The sequence below is a fragment of the Triticum aestivum genome, chromosome 1D (genome assembly GCF_018294505.1).
Source record: "Triticum aestivum cultivar Chinese Spring chromosome 1D, IWGSC CS RefSeq v2.1, whole genome shotgun sequence".
Lineage (NCBI taxonomy): Eukaryota > Viridiplantae > Streptophyta > Magnoliopsida > Poales > Poaceae > Triticum > Triticum aestivum.
Window position 1 is genome coordinate 209200240 of NC_057796.1, and position 22182 is coordinate 209222421.

Below are 22182 nucleotides of genomic sequence, written 5' to 3' on the forward strand. Positions count from 1 at the left end.
CGCATCACTTGTTCCCGAGCCTGACCCTGAGGCCGAAGCCCTCTCGCTCATCTTGTTGCTCTTGCCCGATGAAGATTGTCACCGAGCGGTGATTCCTATCTCTTGCTCCCAACAGGAGGAAGGAAGGGGAAGGTCGATCTCAATGGCGGCTGGAGTCGTCGCCACGAGGAGAAAAACCCTAACGTGAGGGGAAACGTTTTCTCTATTTTTTTTGGGAAAAAAACGTTTTCTCCCGTTTTCTCTAGTGATGACTCGAGAGAAACTGTTTCCTGAGAAGCTGTAGGCCGCATGACCTCGTCGGCCAGAGGCCCAATCATGCAGAGGCGCAACTCCAACGGCCCAAGAATAAGGGAAACAAAAGGCAGTGAAGAATCCCTATTCGGCCGCCGCTCGTCCCGATACTGCTGTCCCTGTCCTCGCTGTGCGCCGCCTCGTCCGCACGCGCTCAGGTGCGCCGCCCTTCGAGTCGCCGGCGCCGGTCTCCGTTCCTTCCACTGCGCTGCCCTTTCTTCCGTACCACCTTAGTCCCTAGCCTAGCCGTCCGCACGCCATCGACGTAGCCGCTGCCGGAAGCAGTGACTGGCCGCAGTCTTCGCGCCGTTCCCGACGGCGACCGGCTGAGAGCCGACCTCCCCTAGTCCCCTTCATCGCCGTGGTCACCCACGCAACCACGTGCAGGCGCCCGGCGGCATCACCGTTTGCAACCAGTTCGGCAACACTGCTCGTCTGGTCCGTCAGCGACGGCGGGGGGCTTGCTCTGCCTATTTTCCTCCGCTGACTTGCGGTTGTCAACGGCTCCGGCGCCGTGCTCTGGTCGTCCGGCTGCTGCATTGTTCTGAACTTCTGAAGGTTGTTAAGATTTTAGAACCGATTCTGTGGCAACTAGTTATATTAGCTAGTTAGTAGTAGTTGTAATTAGTCCATCAATTGATTTCGGTTCTTATTTGTAGAAATGAATAGAAAGACTTTGCACAGTTGTTTTGCTAGTAATTCAAATGTCTTTCTGTTATTCCCGAACCCAACACAGTATGGTCAAACATGTTGGTTCAAAACTATGGCTATTTTGCTAGAAAGATCCAGTAAACACTACATGTACCTAGTAATCTAGGATTTTTTTAGCTTATTTGAATTATAGGATATGAGATATTGAATCTTTTGCTAAACAGATCCTTTTTTCTTTGCAAATATTACATGTTCCCAGTAGTATTCTTGGAAAATTTGGCCTTACTTGAACTAAAGGATTGAGAGAAAATGGCTTTTTTTCCTCACTGTTAACTTTGAGCCCGCCCTCAATTTTCACCCTGGATTCGCCACTGTGTGTGTGGTTGGTAATGTGGTTTGCTGAATCGCTCATGTAGCTGCGGTTGAACTATCTGACCATTCAAAAAACAGTTGAACTATCTTGCATTTGATAGACCCTCTTATGATTTCAACCCACTTTATTCATTTCATATAAGAGAACTCTCCGATTCAATGAAAGAACCCTGTCTATGTGAGTATGTGAATGCTGAAACTACTAAAAATTTCATGAATATTTCGATAAAATAAGCAAGTTGTTTGTTTCTCGTTGCACAGTCTAACCACTGTATTTTCATTCAACGTGATTTCTATCCTGGAACAATGAACAAACATATTGACCTTGGTCTTGACATGTGTATGTGTGTACATATATCCTTTTTGCTTACATCGTAAAAATATAATGAAATAAATTCCCGAGTTCAATATTTGCTAATGACACAAAATAATTTTGTTGTTTTTAATTTTTTAGAGCTAACTTTAGTTAAGCTCAGCGGCTCAATGCCTGATTTTCCGTTCGGTGGTTCACAGGTTCTTGGAGGATCTTAGGTTTCGTGAATATGGCATCTCATGCTGAAATGACGGGAAGCAATATGCTACGTCTTCAAAGCTTTCCTAGTAATATGGTATGCACCCAGTTGAATTATCAACTAAATATGCTTCTCTTTTCGGCAAGTAATCATTCTCATGTTCTTCTCTTTTTGTACCAGGGAAAACAAAGGAGTAGTTTTATCTCCACAAGACACCTTCCCTTGAGAAGGCCACGAGTGGTTCGACATTGCCTGGACCTACGTCATCTTTGCCGTTTACCTAATCAAAGGGCTATTGTGCCAAATATCAGAACAATGCCTGCTCTCACTGCCGCAGTATCCAGGGGAGTTAATAGTCCATTGATAGAGGCATCTGTCGATGACATGGAATTAGTTTCAAGGATTATTCACTTTTATCGCAAACCACTTCTTCAAGAGAGTGAGGCCAAGGAGTTACTCAGGAAAGTGCAGGCAAAGGTTTCTTCTAATATTATTGATATAAAGACTGAGCAATGCTTCAATGTTGAGTTGGAGGATTCACTAAGTTCTGCGAAGCTTGCAACACTTAAGTGGCTCCTAGCAGAAACTTATGAACCTGACAACTTACAAACAGGGAGCCTTCTGGAGGAGGAGGTTTCTATGAGTCCTTATTCCTTCCTTGTTGAGGTCGGTCCCCGGATGACATTTTCGACAGCTTTCTCGACTAATGCTGTCTCGATTTGTAAAGCTCTATCTTTAATGGAAGTAACTCGCCTGGAGAGGTCTAGAAGATATCTTTTGTGCCTTCAGCCTGGTAGTGACCCACTTGATGAAAGCCAACTCAACAGCTTTGCTGCTCTGGTTCATGACAGGATGACAGAGTGTGTTTATCCTAGCAAGCTCACATCATTCCGGTCAGATGTAGTTCCAGAACCTGTCAGTGTTATACCAGTCATGGAAAAGGGAAGGGAAGCACTGGAGGAAATAAATCTTAAAATGGGGCTGGCTTTTGATGAACAAGATATCAAGTACTACACTCACCTCTTCAGAGATGACATCAAACGCAATCCAACTACCGTGGAACTTTTTGACATAGCGCAATCCAATAGTGAGCACAGCAGACATTGGTTTTTTAATGGAAAGCTTGAGATAGATGGAGAGACCATGCCAAGTACTTTGTTTCAGTTAGTAAAGAGTCCCTTAAAGGCTAACCCTAATAACTCTATTATTGGATTCAAGGATAACTCGAGCGCAATAAAAGGGACCCTTGTAAATCACCTACGTCCAGCACTACCAGGTTCCACTTCACCGTTATCCCTTATGATGCGTGAACTGGGCATTCTGTTCACAGCAGAAACCCATAATTTTCCATGTGCCGTGGCACCCTACCCAGGAGCTGAAACAGGTGCAGGTGGTCGTATAAGAGACACGCATGCCACTGGAAAAGGTTCATTTGTTGTTGCCTCAACTGCTGGTTATTGTGTTGGAAACCTTCAAATTGAAGAATCATACGCACCTTGGGAGGATTCATCCTTTTCATACCCATCAAACTTAGCTTCTCCATTGCAGATTCTTATTGATGCTAGCGACGGTGCTTCTGACTATGGGAACAAGTTTGGCGAGCCTTTAATTCAGGGATTTACAAGAAATTTTGGTTCTAGGTTGCCAAATGGGGAGCGCCGTGAATGGCTGAAGCCAATAATGTTCAGTGGAGCAATTGGGCAGATTGACCATGCACACATATCGAAAGGGGATCCAGAAATTGGCATGCTAGTCGTGAAGATTGGTGGTCCAGCATACAGAATTGGTATGGGTGGTGGTGCTGCCTCAAGTATGGTTAGCGGACAGAATGATGCAGAGCTCGATTTTAATGCAGTTCAGCGGGGAGATGCTGAGATGGCACAGAAATTATATCGTGTGGTCAGGGCATGTGCAGAAATGGGGGAGAAGAATCCAATCATCAGCATTCATGATCAGGGAGCTGGAGGAAACTGCAATGTTGTGAAAGAAATAATCTATCCTAAGGGTGCTGAAATTGACATCCGCTCAATTGTTGTTGGTGATCACACATTGTCTGTGTTGGAGATCTGGGGTGCTGAATACCAGGAACAAGATGCATTATTGGTGAAGCCTGAGAGTAGAAACCTGTTGCAGTCACTTTGTGAGAGAGAAAGAGTTTCAATGGCTGTCCTTGGTGAAATTGATGGTAGTGGAAAAATTGTTTTGATTGACGGTGCTGCTGTGGAGCATGCGAAGTTGAGTGGCCTTCCGCCACCACTACCTGTTGTTGATCTTGAGCTTGAAAAGGTTTTAGGAGATATGCCTCAGAAGACCTTTGAATTCAAGCGCGTTTCTCGATCGGGTGAGCCCTTAGACATAGCACCCGAGGTTACACTGATGGATGTTCTTAAGCGAGTATTGAAGCTTCCCTCTGTATGTTCAAAGCGTTTCTTGACCACTAAGGTTGACAGGTGTGTGACAGGTCTTGTTGCACAACAGCAGACGGTTGGCCCTCTCCAACTTCCACTTGCTGATGTTGCTGTAATTGCACAGACTTACACAGATCTTACAGGTGGTGCTTGTGCCATTGGAGAACAACCGATAAAGGGTTTACTTAATCCTGAGGCCATGGCAAGGCTTGCTGTTGGGGAGGCATTGACCAATCTGGTTTGGGCTAAAGTTACATCTCTTGCTGACGTCAAAGCAAGCGGCAATTGGATGTATGCTGCAAAGATTGATGGAGAGGGAGCAGATATGTATGATGCTGCTGTCGCAATGGCTGACTGCATGATTCAACTTGGTATTGCAATTGATGGAGGAAAGGATGGTCTTTCTATGGCAGCTCAATGTGATGGCGAGCTAGTCAAAGCTCCAGGAAATCTTGTTATCAGTGCTTATGTGACATGTCCTGATATAACCTTGACTGTTACTCCAGATGTAAAGCTTGGGAAGGATGGGGTTCTGTTGCATGTTGACCTGGCTAAAGGAAAGCGACGACTTGGTTGTTCTGCTCTCGCACAAGCATTTGATCAAATTGGAAATGACTGCCCAGACATAGAAGATGTCCCTTACTTGAAAAAGGTCTTTGAGGTTGTTCAAGAATTGCTCAGTGAACGTCTGATTTCTGCCGGTCATGACATTAGTGATGGTGGGCTTATTGTCACTATTCTTGAGATGGCATTTGCTGGTAACTGTGGTGTTAACCTCAACATAGAATCAAAAGATAATGACCTTCTTCAAACACTTTTTGCAGAAGAGCTTGGTCTTGTAATTGAAGTGCATTTGGATGACCTTGATCTAGTGAAGCAAAAACTTAATGCAGCAGGGGTTTCTGCTGATGTGATAGGACAAGTAACCGCAGCACCAGAAATAGAGCTACTTGTTGATGGTGAGGTGCGTTTGAAAGAAAGAACTTCAGACCTCAGAGATTTGTGGGAGGAAACAAGCTTTCAGCTTGAGGAGCTACAGCGGCTGAAATCTTGTGTCAAGCTTGAGAAAGAAGGCTTAAAAAGCCGAACATCCCCTTTATGGCATTTGTCTTTTACGCCCAAATTCACAGACAAGAAACTACTGTCTGCATCCTCGAAACCGAAGGTTGCCATCATTCGCGAAGAAGGGAGCAACAGTGATAGGGAAATGTCTGCTGCATTCCATGCTGCTGGTTTTGAACCGTGGGACATCACAATGTCGGATCTCTTGAACCAGAAGGCTGATCTAATGGAATTCCGTGGGATCGCATTTGTTGGTGGATTTAGCTATGCAGATGTTCTTGACTCAGCGAAAGGCTGGGCTGCATCTATCAGGTTCAACCAGCCCCTCATACAGCAGTTCCAGGAGTTCTACAATAGGCAAGACACATTCAGCCTTGGGGTCTGCAATGGGTGTCAGCTCATGGCTCTTCTTGGTTGGGTACCAGGACCCGATATTGGAGGCTCGCTTGGTGCAGGTGGAGACATGTCCCAGCCAAGGTTCACTCACAATGAATCTGGGCGTTTTGAATGTCGGTTTATCAGTGTGGCCATAGGGGATTCTCCTTCTATAATGTTCAAAGGTATGGAAGGCTCTACACTGGGCATTTGGAGTGCTCATGGTGAAGGTAGAGCCTTCTTCCCAGATGAAAATGTCTTGTCTGATGTTGTGAAATATAATCTGGCTCCTCTGAGGTACTGTGATGATGCTAATAACGTCACAGAGGTCTATCCTTTCAACCCTAATGGCTCTCCGCTTGGTATTGCGGCTCTTTGCTCCCCTAATGGAAGGCACCTTGCGCTGATGCCACATCCGGAGCGTTCCTTTATGATGTGGCAATACCCATGGTATCCCAAGGAGTGGCAGGTTGAGAAGAGTGGTCCCAGTCCTTGGTTGCGCATGTTCCAGAATGCAAGAGAATGGTGTTCATAGATAAGGTAAATCATACTCCTGAAACATTTTCACCATTTTTTACGGTTCCCTATAGTTTTTTTTTAAGAAAACTTTTGGTTCCCTATAGTTAGATCTCTGGCTGGTCCGTTAACTAGACAGTCTGCTGCTCTCGTCTACATCTAAACCACTCATTCTGCAAATGGCGTCCTTGTTATTCTAAGTTCCTTGTAACTTCTCTTAGTTCGATCTTCATTGTAGTACCGTGTTAGCTTGAACACCGCTTTGTGCTTGAACATTGTTATTTGTGCAGTGATAATTACTCGTATTAAAATTCTAAAAAATTAATTACTCGTATTAGACATCCAGGATCTCTCATGTTCTAGCTCAGTGCTTCACTGCAATAGAAAGAATAAAAAATTGGTGCTAGGGATTGTATTATGTCCCTCTATTCATGGGGTCTCGTACAATACTGCCATGAAATAAATATTCGGAATTGAGATATAACTATAGGCATGGCAAATCGAATGTTTTTTATGGCAAACTATGTTGTTATGGGGATGGCATTTCTTTTAGCAGCCATGGCAATTCCTGGCAAAAACTGAAATTGCCATCTCGGGCGTTCGATTTGCCATGCTAAAAAAATCTGACGTTCGAAATCCTAAATATTTCCTTACCTTTCCTATCCTCGAACTTACAGGGACCAAATTTGTGGCCCGTATGTCTGCTTAGAGCTTGGGCATTCTGCTGTAGAGCTGATGTGGCCATGGATCAACTCAATACTATGCCTGTGAAATTATCACGGTCGAAGAGCTCAAGTGACAGACATCATTTCTCAGTTCTTTGAGCTGGAATATCTGTGCTACTTATTCTCAATTGGACAGTGCCTGTACAGGCGCTGCCTGCGAGCATAATTATGTTTCACTAGCTGAATTGAGCTATATGCTTCTTCTGCAACCATTCGCCTTATCCAATAATACCATGCTCTAGCTGTCCGGCAACATAAAATGTATCCTATCAGCTTTCTTTCTGCTGAGCATATCCATTTTGTAGTGTTGCCCGTTACATATTTGGGATTATGGTTTCAGTTTGGGGTATCCTTAAGAGGACAACATTTACACATTGTTGACAAAAGCTCATTGCTCGCGAGCTTAACTAGCGCTGGGTAGTTTGACTTGTTAACCTTGTAGCTTACTTTTTTTTACGGGATATTTCTCATGTGCCTGAGATTTTTCCTCGCGCCAGTCACTTTTCTTTTTCTTCCTTCTTCTTCTTCTTCCTCCCCTCTTGGTCAGACCTTGCCGGAGAAGAACTAGCCCCACCATCTGCAAAACCACAGCATTATCTATTTTAGGGGTGAGGATGCAGGGGATCACCGGAGTTGTTTTTTGGTGCGACGGAGCTTAGAGGGATGGCCGGGGCGGCGGCCAACACGGCGGTGAGGGGAGGTAGAGGCAGGGCGCCTGCTAGCTGCAGGCCGCGGAGGGCGGAGGCAGGCGGTTAGGCCTGGGCAGATTGGCTGGCGGCTGTGAGAGGAAGAATGACTGGAGGTAGAAGATGAACAGTAATGCAATCTATTTTTGACTGTTGGATGAAGATCTAAGGGCTATGGATCAAAGTGATTGATGCAGTTTTATTTTGAATTAACTGACGCGTAGGTCTACTCTAGCAAAGCTAGCCAGGCAATCAATGTCCTTATTTTGACTACGAATTACATGGGTGGTACTAGTTTCTCATAGACTTCTCAAGTATTTAATTTCCTTCACAATCGGGGCATAGACCGAACCTTGTAGCTTACTCTTAATTGGTCTCAGTTTCTTTTAGACATCAAAGTACTCTTTATTGCAACATGATCACCGTGTTACCTTTTACAAGAGCATCAACAATTTCTACGGGTGGATCTTCCATCCACCCCTCACACAGTATTTTTATCTAGTTTGGCTAAATCATGGGCAGCACAATTAGACTTTTTGGGAGCATGCTCAAACATAATATGCGAAAAGTCATACGCAATGTGATATATCATCAAAAACTGTCACCGATAGACCGAAAGAGCGACCTTCATTCTTCTTTATCTTTGTCACCTCAAAGTTATCGAAGTTCACCTCTATGCGGTTACAACCGACTGTATTTGTCAAATTGAGACCAAACAGTAAGACCAGTGCCTCGGCCATAAGCGCATCCCCACATCAATTGATTTCCCCGCAAGCTTGTTAAGCTTATAGGCTTCAACAGTTAAAAAAAAAGATTACAAGCTTCAAACCAACATAATCGAGCAGGGCTTTTTGCCTCGTTAAGTTATACCGAGTTCAGCGGTCACGAGTTAAAGCTCAAGCTTAGCTAGCCGGCTCGTAACTAGCCAACAGCTCGTTAATTCTAACCTGGTGAGTAAGAAAACAATTGAACATCAACAATTGAACCAACAATCACATGAAAATGTTTGCGGTAAAAAAAAGCAATTACATACAAATGTGTCATGAATCAGCTGCAGTTGTGGACAGTGTACCTGTGCGGATTGCACTTGATTAACCAACAATCAACACACATCATACATGCTCCACTGCTGTTTCCCGCTCTACGCCAAGGACTCGGCGATGTCCATGGAGAGGCAGTAGGCGAGAGACTGTATCGTGATCATGGGGTTCACACCAACGGCAGTCGGGAGGAGGCTGCCGTCGCAGACGTACAGGCCCTCGGCCTCCCAGCTCTCGCCTCTGCCGTCGACGGCGCCCTCCTTGGGGCTGGAGCCCATCCGGCAGCTGCCCATCTGGTGCGCCGAGCAGAGGAGCGCCCACGTGTCCGTGCCCGGCTGCATCGGGCCCCTCGCCACGGTCACCTCGTCCAGGAACGCCTCCAGGTCCTTGTCCTGCACGCCCTTGCACCGCAGCCGCAGCCCGTCGCTGCGGTGCGTGCCCACCTCGGCCGCGCCGGAGGCCACCATGATGCGCAGGGCGCGGCGCAGGCCGTCTCGGAGCTCCTCGATGTCGCCGCGGCTCGGGCTGTAGTGCACGCGGCCCTCGCCGTACACGCTCCCCGCGGCGTGGTCGCGGACCAGCGCGAACGCGTGCGCGGTGCGCGTGTACCGGCGCATCCTCTCCTTCATGTCGCGGCCCGATTCCCACGGGACCAACGAGGCGAAGGCCCCCGGCCCCAGTGCCGGCGTCTCGATGATGGTGCGCTCAGTGACGCGGTGCATGCTCGTGATGATGCCGCCCTCGTAGCACTTGCCGGTGAGCTGGGGCTCCTGGTTCGTGTCCGGGAAGTACCCCCACGCCATGGACACCGGGTGGAGGTGCAGGTTCCGGCCGACGTGCCGGTTTCTGAGCCCGCTGTTACGGAGCAGCGGCGGCGTCATGAGCGCCCCGCACGCCGAGATGGACACCTTGGCCTCGATGCGCAGCTTCTTGGTGATGCCGTTGCTCATGCACGTCGCCACCAGGCCGACGCATTTCTTGCTCCGGCCGTTCTTGCCGCTATTGTTCTGGAAGATGAGGCGCTCGGCCTTGCACCCGGCCAGGATCACCGCGCCGTGCTCGACGGCGTCGACGAGCCACGTCGTGTCGGTGCCGCGCTTGTCGCCGGTTGGGCACCCCAGGTAGCAGCTCCCGCAGTGGTGGCCCTCTGACGAGTTGCGCGGCACGCGGTCAACAGGCAGCCCGAGCGCCTCGCACCCGCGGCGCACCACCTTGTTCTGGAACCCTTCCTCCCGACACCCGTCGGTCACGGCGAGCCGGGCGCACACGGCGTCCATGGCCTGCACGTAGGCCGCGCTCCCGAACACGGGGAGCCCGTGATCGCGCGACCACTCCTGCAGGATCTCCCGTGGCGTGCGGATGCTGGCGGACCAGTTCACCGCCGAGCCGCCGCCGACGGTGGTGCCGGCGTACAAGACGGTCGTCACGTTGGACGTGCAGAAGATGCCTCCCTGCTCGTAGAGGCGCTCCATCGACGGGCCCTCGACTGAGCTGTAATCATCGGGGGTGAAGTAGTCTCCCTTCTCGACGACAAGCACCTTGTGCCCCGCGGACGCGAGCACCGCGGCGGCCACGCCACCGCCGCAGCCTGAACCGACGATGGCGACATCGCATTCCACCGCGTGATAATCGCCCGACGTGGCCGGCTTTACCGCGAGGCCCTTCTCCGCGAGTGATGTGAGCAGGGCGGCGTCGTCCAGCTCCCTGGTCTCCACGACGCCGCTGTCCAGAGGCCGCAGGGTAGTCGCTTCCGTCGGATGTTTCTTTCGTTGCTCTTTCACGTTCGGCACGCTGAACCCTGTTGCTTTCCAGCATGGGTTCTCAGAGTTTTCGACCACCTGCACGTTGGAAGCAGAGATAAATGTTTGATGAAACTAAAATGGTGAAGTTTTCACAAGAGGCCCGCTTCGCGACAACCCCTGCTAAACGTACAAAGGGGACTTTTTGCAAATCATGCTCACTTTCGTATCTATGATGGGTGGCCCGCCGTGTACGTATACCTTGTATCGGGAGTAGTGTCAAACAAACCGGCGCACACCCCCTCCATCCGGTCTGGCCCATTTAGAGCATCTCCAACAGCAGCACAAAAGTTTTGCGCCTTAAGATAGTTTTAGCGCATCACTGTAGCATTTTTAGTGCGCCGGACCCAACATTGCTTTATCAAATGTTCAAAAACGCGCGTTTAAAAAAACACGCAGTGTAAATTATGAAGCGCGCAATCTGGCGCCTCAAATTTGCAGCATGCGATAGCGTTTTTCAGCCCGCGCGCACTATTTTATAACTTCTGTTGAAGCTGTCCGGCGCCAAAAAATCCAAATTTTAGCGCGCGGAGCAGTTTTTTGACGCATGTTAGAGATGCTCTTAGAAAAAATGAACTCTCGACCTTTTGGTTTACGCCCGCTGTAACCAAATGGGACAACTCACTTGATCTGCCTAGCTATTCTTTTATTCTTCTTGTTTGCATCATCTCAATTTAATTTTCTTCCTTTTTTGGTTTTGTTTGGCCTTTTTCTTCGGTTTTATTCTTTTCTAGTTTTCTTTATTTCTTCTTCTTTTTCTCTTTTCTTTTTCGTTAGCTTAAATTTGTGTTTTTTTAAATCTACGAACCTTTTTTTCGATGAATTAATGTCTTTTAGTTTCACAAAATTTTATCAAATTCATGATTTTTGGTCAAAACCATGATTTTTTTTCAAATTGATGATTTTTTTTCAATTTCATGAACTTTTATCAAATTTATGATTTTTTTGTCAAATTCATGAACAATTGATGATTTTTTAAATTTCACGGACTTTTCTGTCACATCCGTGTATTTTTTTCAAAGCGATGAACTTATCTTTAATCTATAAACATTTTTTGAATTTTTAAAACTAGAAACCATGTAACGAGACTACCCTATTATATAGCCAAGATTTATGCCTCCTTCCATATAAGATGAGGTGGGACTAAAACCACGAACGGTACAGTCTACTGCCTACAGACACGTACATGCAGGCTGCAACAAAAATCTTAAAACAAGTTTATGCCTTACGTACAAGTGATCAGCTTGGTCCATGGAATTGACGCCCCTGCTGCATGCGCGCTGGTCGCTATATGTGGATGAAATATTCCAACACCAACACGAAAAACCACAAATTTGGTTTTTTCGATTTTGGTATCAGTTAAATCTTCGGTTTCTCGGTTTTTTGTCCACCCCTAGCTCCAAGGAGGGAAAAAGTTTGCGAAATGGAAAAATGTTCATCGATTTTTAAAAAGTTAACAAATTTTTCAAAAAAGTTCATGAAATTAGAAAAAGTTCATTGATTCTAAAAGAGGTTGAGGAATTTGATGAAAAAAAATCATGAATTAAATACTTTATTCATAGGAGGTTGCCTGACTAGGCCGGTCCTTTGTCGCACACGGAAACAAGAAAAAGAAAAAAATACAATATTAAATACATGTTTAAATTATGATTTTAGATATTATTTTTCTTCAAACCTGACATGGGTGCCTACCATGAGCAATGCCCACCTGCTAGCAAAATTTGAGGTCATTTCATGAATGTCCAAAAAAACACCTTGTTCAGTGGTGGGTGTTCCGTGGGCCAGAAGACTCCGTCAAGAGCACATTGTTTCTCGACATCTTTAAAATAACCCTAATTTTTTAATGGCCTTGTATGACCGATTTTAGGCACCATGTCAAGTTGTTTTGGTTTTTAATAAATTTTGCATTTTCTGAAGTTTTCTCAGTCAAAAAAGAAGATAAATGGTGGACATGTCGCAACTTGCATCGGTGTTGAAAATCGTTCAAATCTGGGATGGATGCCTATCATGAGCATGCCCACATGCTTGCAAAAGTTGGGTAGGCCAGAAGGGTCTATTTGAAACCACATTTTTTTTTGACATCTGTCAAATGGCCTCATAAAAATTTCACAACTTATATGACCAATTCAAGGCACTATACCAAGTTATTCGAGTTTTCGACAATTCTGCATTTTCTGGAGTTTTTCTTGGTGAAAAATGGCCGATAAATGGCAGAAAGTGACGCAACTTGTATACGATGTCGGAATTCGTTCAAACCTGCATGGATGCCTCATATGTCAGTGCCAAGCTGCTGGAAGAAGTTGAGGCCATTTATCCATAGTCCAAAACACCATCAGTTCACATGAGTGTGCTAGACTAGGCCAAACAGGTGCATCTGTGAGCATGTAGTTTGAAAGTTTATTTATTTTAAATATTGGTCACTAAACCCATTAAGCTACGCGTGAAGAGCGACCAACCAACTATGCCATGTGACACAAGCTGGTTGGCCGCGGTGAAAAATCTTTTGGAATCTTTTTTAGATGAAGGTGTCGATTACTTTTTGAATGTATTTTTTTCTTTTTAGATGGAGGTGAGGATCTCTGGTATTTTTTAAATGGAGGGTTATGCAAAGTGGCACTCGCTGGTAGGCTACAGTGGTAATTTTTTTTCCTTTTTTACTTCTTTTATTAGATGAAGGTGAAGATTTTTTTCTTAGATGTTTTTGTAGACAGAGGCGAGGACTCTATATATGTTTTTTAAATGAAAATATTCGCGCAACTTCCTCTCAAGCGGCGCCATAGGACGGCACCCCAACCACTAGTTATCAATCAACATGAACATTTCCTTATATCCTAACAATTTCTTGAAATTTGTCAACATTTTTGTAATTTCAAATTGTGTATGGAAATTTTACAAACTTGAACACTTTTTCAAACTATGACAAATTCCCTATAATTTATGTTGAACCCTAATTGTAGACCACATACCTTTTCAAAATTTATTAACTTTTCTTTAAAATGCAAACATTTCTTAATTGTAGACCACGTACCTTTTCAAATTCCAATATATTTTATAAAATTGTAAACATATTTGAAAATAATAACATTTTTAGTATTATAAAAACAAAGAAATGGAAAAGAAAAAATCTTAGGCCTTGGCCCACCTAAGCGACCGCATCGCTCCCGTCGAGCCCCTGTTGGCCCAAGCGTTCACATATTTGAAAAAAAATCATCAATTTTGAAAAATAATGTTCACGAATTTGAAAAATAATTGCGGGCTTTAAAAGAGTGTTCGTAAGTGTTGAAACGAGTACGTGGATTTGAAAACTGTGCTCACAAAGTTAAGAAATTTTTCATGAATTTAAAAAGTTCATAGATTTCTGAAAAGGTTTGTGTTTAAAAATATTCATGAATTTTGAAAAATAAAAGAAACTGAAAAAGGAAAACAAAGCGAAAATAAAACTTTTGGAGAAAAAGCAAAAAAAAAAAGCTGAAGTTAGTTAGTGTTATATTTGAAGAGGAAAAAAGAAAGGTAACTAGACATGATAAGAAAGTAGTCTAGTTGGTTACCACGGTTGTACCAAGCATACATGTGCTGGTTTAAAATCTCGTCAGGCACAAAGAGGAGAAAAGGTGTAAAATTGGCCGACCCAGGGTGGTACGTACACAGGCCGTGTATCCCACTCAGTCCGGGCGATCTACTTTTACAAAAGTTCTTCACTTGTTAAACTAACTTTTTTTATCTATAGATTGTTGTGATCGGTTGTTTTTTGATTTTATCTGTGTTGGTTTGTGTTTTAATTTTGTATTGGTGGTGTTGTTTTGTTCATATATCATGTTGGGTTGATGTTGGAGTTATTTGATGTGTGGTTGTGAAGTCTTTGCATATTTTGGCCTTGTTGTCAGCCCGGTGGTGATTGTGTGAACCCTTTGGAAGTTCTTATTTCACGCTAAACCTATAGAATTGCTACTCTGACGCTCACATGGGTCAGCACATGAAGCTCTTGCTCACTCAGCTTCGCTCACTGCTCCTCACTCGTTTAGTTTTTTTATTCACCCCACTTCTAGCTTAGAAAAAAATTCCTGTCTTTTTAATTTAAAAATATTAGTTAAATTAAATGAAGTTTAAGGAACTTTAAAAATATCATGACTTTTAAAAACAATGAATTTCAGAAACTTTCATGAATTTAAAATATAGTCATGGTTTCAAAAATGTTTGCAAAATAAAAAGTTTTCAATTTTAAAAACGTTCAAAAACTTTAATTGACCATGAACTTTAAAAATATCCACAAATTGATTAAATATTAAAGAATTTGGAAAACAATATGTTTATGTTTTTTAAAGTACACAAATTTTAATAAGTGCTCATGAATTAAAACGTGAAAAAATAAAATAAAAAGAGAGAAAAAAAACACTGCACACTGACGCGTAGGGCCCCGGTGACCCCCACGACCCTCGAAGCACCATAGCGCTTCAATTTGAGGGAGCTTAGTATCTTTATAAAATTGTAAACATATTTGAAAATAATAACATTTTTTGGTATTATAAACAATGTTTACAATTTTAAATAGGTTTAAAAAATAAATTTCAAAAGTGGGGAAAATGGATTGACGAAAAAAGAAAATAAAAACAAAGAAATGGAAAAGAACAAAGCTTAGGCCTTGGCCCACCTAGGCGACCGCATCCCTCCCGTCGAGCCCCTGTTGGCCCAAGCGTTCACATATTTGAAAAAAATTCATCAATTTAGAAAAATAATGTTCACAAATTTGAAAATATATTGTGGGCTTTAAAAGAGTGTTCGTAAGTGTTGAAACGAGTACGTGGATTTGAAAACTGTGCTCACAGAGTTAAGAAAATTTTCATGAATTTAAAAAGTTCATAGATTTATGAAAAGGTTTATGTTTAAAAATATTCATGAGTTTTGAAAAATAAAAGAAACTGAAAAAGGAAAACAAAGAGAAAATAAAACTTTTGGAGAAAAAGCAAAAAAAAAAAACAGGCTAAAGTTAGTTAGTGTTATATTTGAAGAGGAAAAAAGAAAGGTAACTAGACACGATAAGAAAGTAGTCTAGTTGGTTACCGCGGTTGTACTAAGCGTACATGTGCTGGGTTCAAATCTCGTCAGGCACAAAGAGAAAAGGTGTAAAAATTGGCCGGCCCAGGGTGGTACGTACACAGGCCATGTATCTGCACTCAGTGCGGGCGATCTACTTTTACAAAAGTTCTTCACTTGTTAAACCAACTTTTTTATATCTATAGATTATTGTTATCAGTTGTTTTTTGATTTTATCTGTTTTGGTTTGTGTTTTAATTTTTTTATTGGTGGTGTTTTTTTGTTCATATATCATGTTGGCTTGATGTTGGAGTTATTTGATGTGTGGTTGTGAAGTCTTTGCACATTTTGGCCTTGTTGTCAGCCCGGTAGTGATTGTGTGAACCTTTTGGAAGTTCTTATTTCACGCTAAACCTATAGAATTGCTACTCTGACGCTCACATGGGTCAGCACATGAAGCTCTTACTCGCTCAGCTTGGCTCACTGCTCCTCACTCGTTTATTTTTTTTGTTCACCCCAATTCTAGCTTAGAAAAATTTTCCTGGCTTTTTAATTTAAAAATATTAGTTATATTAAATGATGTTTAAGGAACTTTAAAAATATTATGACTTTTAAAAACAATGAATTTCAGAAACTTTCATGAATTTAAAATATATTCATGGTTTCAAAAATGTTTGCAAAATAAAAAAAATTCAATTTTAAAAACGTTCACAAACTTTCATTAACCGTGAACTTTAAAAATATCCACAAATTGATTAAAAATTAAAGAATTTGGAAAAAATATGTTTATGTTTTTTAAAGTACACAAATTTTAATAAGTGCTCGTGAATTAAAACATGAAAAAATAAAAATAAAAAAAAGAAAAGAAACTAAACAATGCACACTTACGCGAAGGGCCCCGGTGACCCCACGACCCTCGAAGCATCATAGCGCTTCAATTTGAGGGAGCTTAGTATCTTTATTTATAGATAGATATATTTAGTAGTTCCTAGTGTGCTTAGCATGCCACATAGGCAAACACATGAACTGATAACAATTAAGGAAGGAGAGAGCACTTTGATGACCATGTGAATAAAAAAATATTACTATTATTCGCATTTCAAAAGAAAAAAAAAACATTAGACTAAACTCAATAAAAAAATTATATGATGTAAATTAAAGGACATCTCTTTTCCTATTTCTGGTAATAAAGTTTGAGATAGGCACGTACACTACGAGCGACCCTTCCCCCGACCCAGGCTCTTGCTAGGGTTCCTCCCCCAGCTCCCACCGCCGCCGGCCGTCCTTCCGCCCCCGCGCCGACGTCGTCGCTGGCCGCCCGGACCCAGCCTTGCCCTCCCTCCCCCTCCTGGATCAACCCTTACGCCGCCTTCCCGGGAGCTGGCCGGGGCGGCGCGCCTCCCTCTTCTTCCTCGGCGGCAACTCCCCTTTCCTCCCCTGCCGCCGCTGGCGGTCGCCCCCGGTGCTGGTCCGGGTGGTGTCGGCGACGGCGGGACTTCCTGTCCCCCGCGCCCGTTTCCCCTTCCAGGGGCAGGGGACAGTGGCGGTGTTCCTCGGTTTGACTGCGGTCCAGCAACCCAGCGGCGGTGGCCGGCGGCAGACGAGGTGGCGGCGCGGCTCCTTGGCGGCGGGGCGGCTTGGTGGCGCGGGGTGGTCGGCAGCGCGCCCCCGGCTCAGATCTGGGCCTTGCAGGCCCCCGACGTGACTTCATTGCCTTCTGCGCGGTGGGGGAGGAGCAGCAGCTCGGACCGGGGGCGATGCCGCCGCCGACGTGCCTGTTGCAGCGTGAAGGCGGGAGCTTTACGGGCCTATGAGGGCCCGGCCAGGCCTATGGGCCCACGGGCCTGGTATGCTCCTGCTATCGTGTCCAGTCGGCTACCGTCGTTGACAGTGGAGGTTGAGCCCTCCCGCGTGTTCACGGTGGTGCCGCCTCTAGTCCCGGCTCCTCGGCTTCGGTGTGCAGACCTCACTTCGTGGTGCCGTGGTGAGACGGCGTGGAAGCTTCAAGACCATGTTGGCGCATGGTGGTGGTCGGTTTGGTGGCGGGCTCCGGAGCTCCCGAGGTGAAGGTTGGGATCGGAAGAAATCCAGGCCGTCTTGTCCGACACCGACGTGGTGGCGCCTGAGGGTGCCGCCGGACCTTCTTGGAGGGCGTCGGGGCTACCCTTCCACTCTCCTCGCCGCGTACCAGGGAAACCCTTGGCAGCAACGTCGTCATCGTCGCGTCCCTTCTTAGAGGTGTTGATTGGTACCCGCGCTTCGGAGTCTAGGAACGCGGTGGGAGACTTCCGGTGGGCACAATGGTCGCGAGGCTTCTTCTTCTTTTGTCGATCCGCTGTTGTGTGCATTTGTTTCCTTTGTTCTTTCTCTTTCGGTTCTTTTGGGCGTGTCTGTGCTGCTTCCACCCAACACCTATCGCTGGTTGTATCGGTTGGTTGTTTTGTAATATAAAGTGGGGAGAAACCCTTTTTCATCAATAAAATTTGAGATACATGACATATCGTTCCTGTAATTTTTTTATTCCTACGATATTCCTACCCTTTGAACCAAAAGAGGCATTGTCCTATGAACAAAAAAAGACCTAGTTGCTAAATAATTAAATGAAAAAGATTTAGCTACAACAAGCTAAGCATCTATGCATTGATAACTTTAGTTGCTGAACTTTTTCATGCACTTATTAGCACTTCATCTAAGCACCCGTGCATTGAAATGGGCCTAATTACCCACATCACAGAGCCTAAAACTCTAATCTCAAGAGCTGCCGATTGTAGAAGCGTGTGGCCTCTCAAGTGTAATTTTCTTACATTGGACCCGCTACCGAGCGAAGGTGATCGATGAAGTGATCAAAGCAGTGACCACAGAGCTACTAGTGCAGTATATGATCACGTATTTGGCTAGCAAAATGCTAATGCATGTCATAAAAATATATATTATGAATTAGTATTTGAATATCGCTTTAGTGATATTATTACTATATAACTTATATTTTATTATTATTATTAAAGTCATGATTAAAATATGACCACGGGGCAAGTAAACAAGGAGGTAGTAATACAGTCTTTAAAAAAAAAGATTGACTGATGTATGCATCTATTTTATTAAGTATTTACAAGATCAGGGGCTAGTAATACGAAAAGCAACATAGAAGCCTGAAGAAGCCTCGAGTCCAAAGCATCCTGTCAGTCTTTTGGCACGTGGCCCGACAGTGACCTAGATGGTCCAATCATGGAATTACGCTGGCGCAGCAAAGCAATAAGTATTGTAATTGTGTCTTGTCCTGCGGCGCCAAGCAGTGCCATCACTGCTGTAACTACCAGGACAGTGGACGGGCATGCGACCGGTCACGCAATCGTCCTAGCTCGTCCTGTAGTAGTCTAATCACGTGTACGATCCAACCCAGTTGATCCGTGGACAAGGTAGAACCACCCACCCATAATCATCCAATCCAAGCAAGCAGGATTAAGCAAGCACCTTGGTGTAGAAGACGTTGAAGCAGAGGCTCTTGACGATGGCGAAGGCGATCTTGACGAGGATGAGCCACCGCGCCTTGGTCCACCGCCTGAGCGCCTCCTCCCGCCGCCCCACCGGCATGTCGGCGAAGCGGCGCACGTACGGGAACTCGCCGGAGACGCACAGCCGGCCGCACAGCGCCAGCGTGCCGAGCCGCGTGCACAGTAGCCAGAGCGTGACGTGCACCAGCACCCCCGCCTCCCACACGCACCGGGTGAAGGCCAGCTCCGCAACCTTGCACGGAAACCAATCGCCCAATTTGTGAGCATCATTATGTACTCCTAAATCATGCCTGGTGGCTGGATGAATTGAAGGCAACAAAGCACTATAGTGGAGTTAAAAAAAAACTATACTGTATACGTACCTGAGTGAACAGTCCCATTTGTCCATGAAATATTTATTTACTCCTACCAAACTACGTACTGTACACGCGTACGAACTGAAATGTAGTCCAATTACACATGTGCCAGCGTCAGCGTGGGATAGGGCAGCATCACGTACGCCTAATTAATCTCCGCGCATAGGAGACGGGCGGGGTCCGGTTCCGCTTAGATGAGAGTCGCGTAGCCGATAATGGTAATCTAGATTATTCTGCTGACGAGCGGTCATATCGGTAAAGTTTTGGCGGACGGAGTATCAAATCAAATACTACTATGGATGAACAAGGCAGTAACCGCGTACGTAAGGTAGGAACACAGTTGTATATGGATGAGCTTGATGGATCACCTCGTCGGGAATGGTGGAGTCGGCGCCGGATGCGAGGTAGAACCGCTCGAGGTCCTTGTCGCGTGGCGTGTCCCTGCGCCCGTCGAGGGCCTCCTCCGGCGGCAGCGACGGGATGAGCGCGCCGCACATGGCCCGGAGCGCCTCCATCTGCGCCGGGTAGAGCCCGTGCGTGTATTTGTCTCGCCTCAGCACCCGGAGCAGAGGGTGTCCCGTCGGCGCCTTCTCCTCCCCCTCCGGCGCCGCCATCAGTTACCACCGCGGGCAGAGCAGCTAGCGCCGGACCCTGTTTTCAGGTTCCACGACTAGACTTCCCTGTGGCTTTGCGCGCGCATTCGTCCGTCTGTATAGATAGATAGATCGAGAGTTGATAGGTGTCAATCTCGTTATTTAATACCGGTCACCAGCTAACTAGGGACGGAGCACGGAAACTTCCGGTCTGTTATCCATCTAGCTAATCAACGAGTTTTTTTCGAAAAGAAGGCGAAACCTTTGCTATCATCGGATAAAAATATTCGACGGCTAACAAAAAAAAAGAAATCTGTTTTTTCACACAGTGCGAACGCAGACACAAGCGCACACACCTAATATACATCATTGGATAAATTGACTAATACTCCTACAATATTATAATTTCTTTCGAAAAAGAGGTTAAACATCCAGCATCTGCATCCAAGGATGTACACAACCATCTTTATTATATTATATTCAACAGAGCCTAACAAAACAAATACATGAATCAACCCGAAAACCACTATCCTAGCGACCTCTATGGCTACACGCGTACACCTACAAGTTTGATGATGTATCCTGATTTGCACCAACATACTGTTGGGCACGCAGTATTTCAAAAAAAAAAACTACGATCACGCAAGATCTATCTAGGAGATGCACAACAACGAGCGGGGAGAGTGTGTCCACGTACCCTCGTAGACCGAAAGCGGAAGCTTTAGTAACACGGTTGATGTAGTCGAACGTCTTCGCGATCCAACCGATCCAAGTACCGAACGTACGACACCTCCACGTTCAACACATGTTCAGCTCGATGACGTCCCTCGAGCTCTTGATCTAGTTGAGGCCGAGGGAGAGTTCCGTCAGCACGACGGCGTGCCGACGGTGATGATGAAGTTACCAGCGCAGGGCTCCGCCTAAGCACTACGACGATATGACCGAGGTGTGTAACTGTGGAGGGGGGCACCGCACACGGTCAAGAGAAACTTGTGTGTCCATGGGGTGCCCCCTCCCACGTATATAAAGGAGGGGGAGGAGAGAAGGCCGACCATAGGGGGGCGCGCCATAGGGAGGAGTCCTACTTGGACTCCCGGTCCAAGTAGGATTCACCCCCCTCTTTTCCTATTCCAACTGGGAGAAGGAGGGAAAGGGAAGGAGGGGGCACCCCCCCTCCTAGTTCAATTCGGACCAGCCCATGGGGGGGTGGGTGGGTGGGTGTGCGTGCGTGCGTGTGCGTGTGTGTGTGTGTTTGTGTGTGTGTGTGTCGCGGGGTCCTCGGTGGCGGGTGTAATTTAAGTGTGCATGGCTTCATCATAGAGAGGTGATGTGTATGGCAGAGGCCACCAACGATGGGGTGCGAGAGAGAAAATGCTCGTAGAGAGGGAAGAAAAGGTGTGTGCGCGTGAGAGGAGTCGACATCGAGAGAACTTGTTTGTTCGAGAGACACCGAGGAAGACTACTATATATCGATGGTGCATGGAGGCAGGAATTAAACAAAGGGATGGTCTTATTGGTTTCGGGGATACAGGGGAAGAGTGAGAGGCGGGGGGGGGGGGGGGGGTAGCTAGAAGGAGATTGTTAAGTGTGAGTGTGTGTTTTACCCATCCAGGCGGAAGTTATGTGCACACAAGAGGAGAACGATTCGATGTGGCGTTAGGATTGAGGGTAATTAACTACGTATGGAGACATAGAGACCTTGAACGTGCATGTGTGAGAGGTATACATGTATACATGGGATGTGTGTGTGCGCGCGCGCATGATTGAGATAAAAGAAAGAAGACATAAGTCATAAGATCAAGGACATGGGAGAGACGGATCGGTATGACAATATGCATGCATGTGAGAATGCAGGGAAGAAGGCCCAACAATTGAGCATGTGTTTTTGTCTTTAAGAGAGAGTGGCGTGGGCTGGAGCATGCATCTACGGCTAGCAGAGGGAGTGAGGCACAACGATTGTGCAAAAGAGATCAACCTATAAATGCATATATATGGAGATATATATATATAGTGTGGGTGATAGGAAGCAAGACTCCGCGCGAGAAAGAAATGTTGACGGAGAAACTACAGATGGATACAAAGATGGAGATGCTAGCTAGAGGGACATCTGCTAGTTTGGGTGTTGGAGATGACCGCCGGGTGGTTCAGAGGGTGAAGTTATATATGTGTGTGAGAGGGCACTTGACTGCATGTAGAGAGAAACATATGTAGTGTGCGTGATAGAAATCAAGAGTGAGGGTGAGAAAGAAGGTT

General features: G+C 45.6%; 2 protein-coding genes across 3 annotated transcripts; one reads left to right on the forward strand and one right to left on the reverse strand.

The window, feature by feature from the left end:
* The first annotated feature begins 332 nt into the window (after positions 1-332).
* Positions 333-7284, forward strand: LOC123181025 (probable phosphoribosylformylglycinamidine synthase, chloroplastic/mitochondrial). Of its 2 annotated transcripts, none has more exons than XM_044593235.1 (4): positions 333-449; positions 1828-1922; positions 2007-6211; positions 6865-7284. In XM_044593235.1, exons 2-3 carry the CDS (start codon positions 1857-1859, stop codon positions 6204-6206), a joined length of 4266 nt encoding a protein of 1421 aa, XP_044449170.1. In that variant the 5' UTR covers positions 333-449; positions 1828-1856; the 3' UTR covers positions 6207-6211; positions 6865-7284. The 2 variants fall into 2 exon arrangements, with proteins under 2 accessions (XP_044449170.1, XP_044449169.1); XM_044593234.1 differs by having other exon boundaries at positions 376-849.
* Positions 7285-8553: 1269 nt separating this feature from the next.
* On the reverse strand, positions 8554-20068 carry LOC123181026 (long-chain-alcohol oxidase FAO1). Its single transcript, XM_044593236.1, has 3 exons — positions 19705-20068; positions 18940-19212; positions 8554-10476 (listed from the first exon to the last, which is right to left on the reverse strand). Exons 1-3 carry the CDS (start codon positions 19948-19950, stop codon positions 8740-8742), a joined length of 2256 nt encoding a protein of 751 aa, XP_044449171.1. The 5' UTR covers positions 19951-20068; the 3' UTR covers positions 8554-8739.
* Between the last annotated feature and the right edge of the window lie 2114 nt (positions 20069-22182).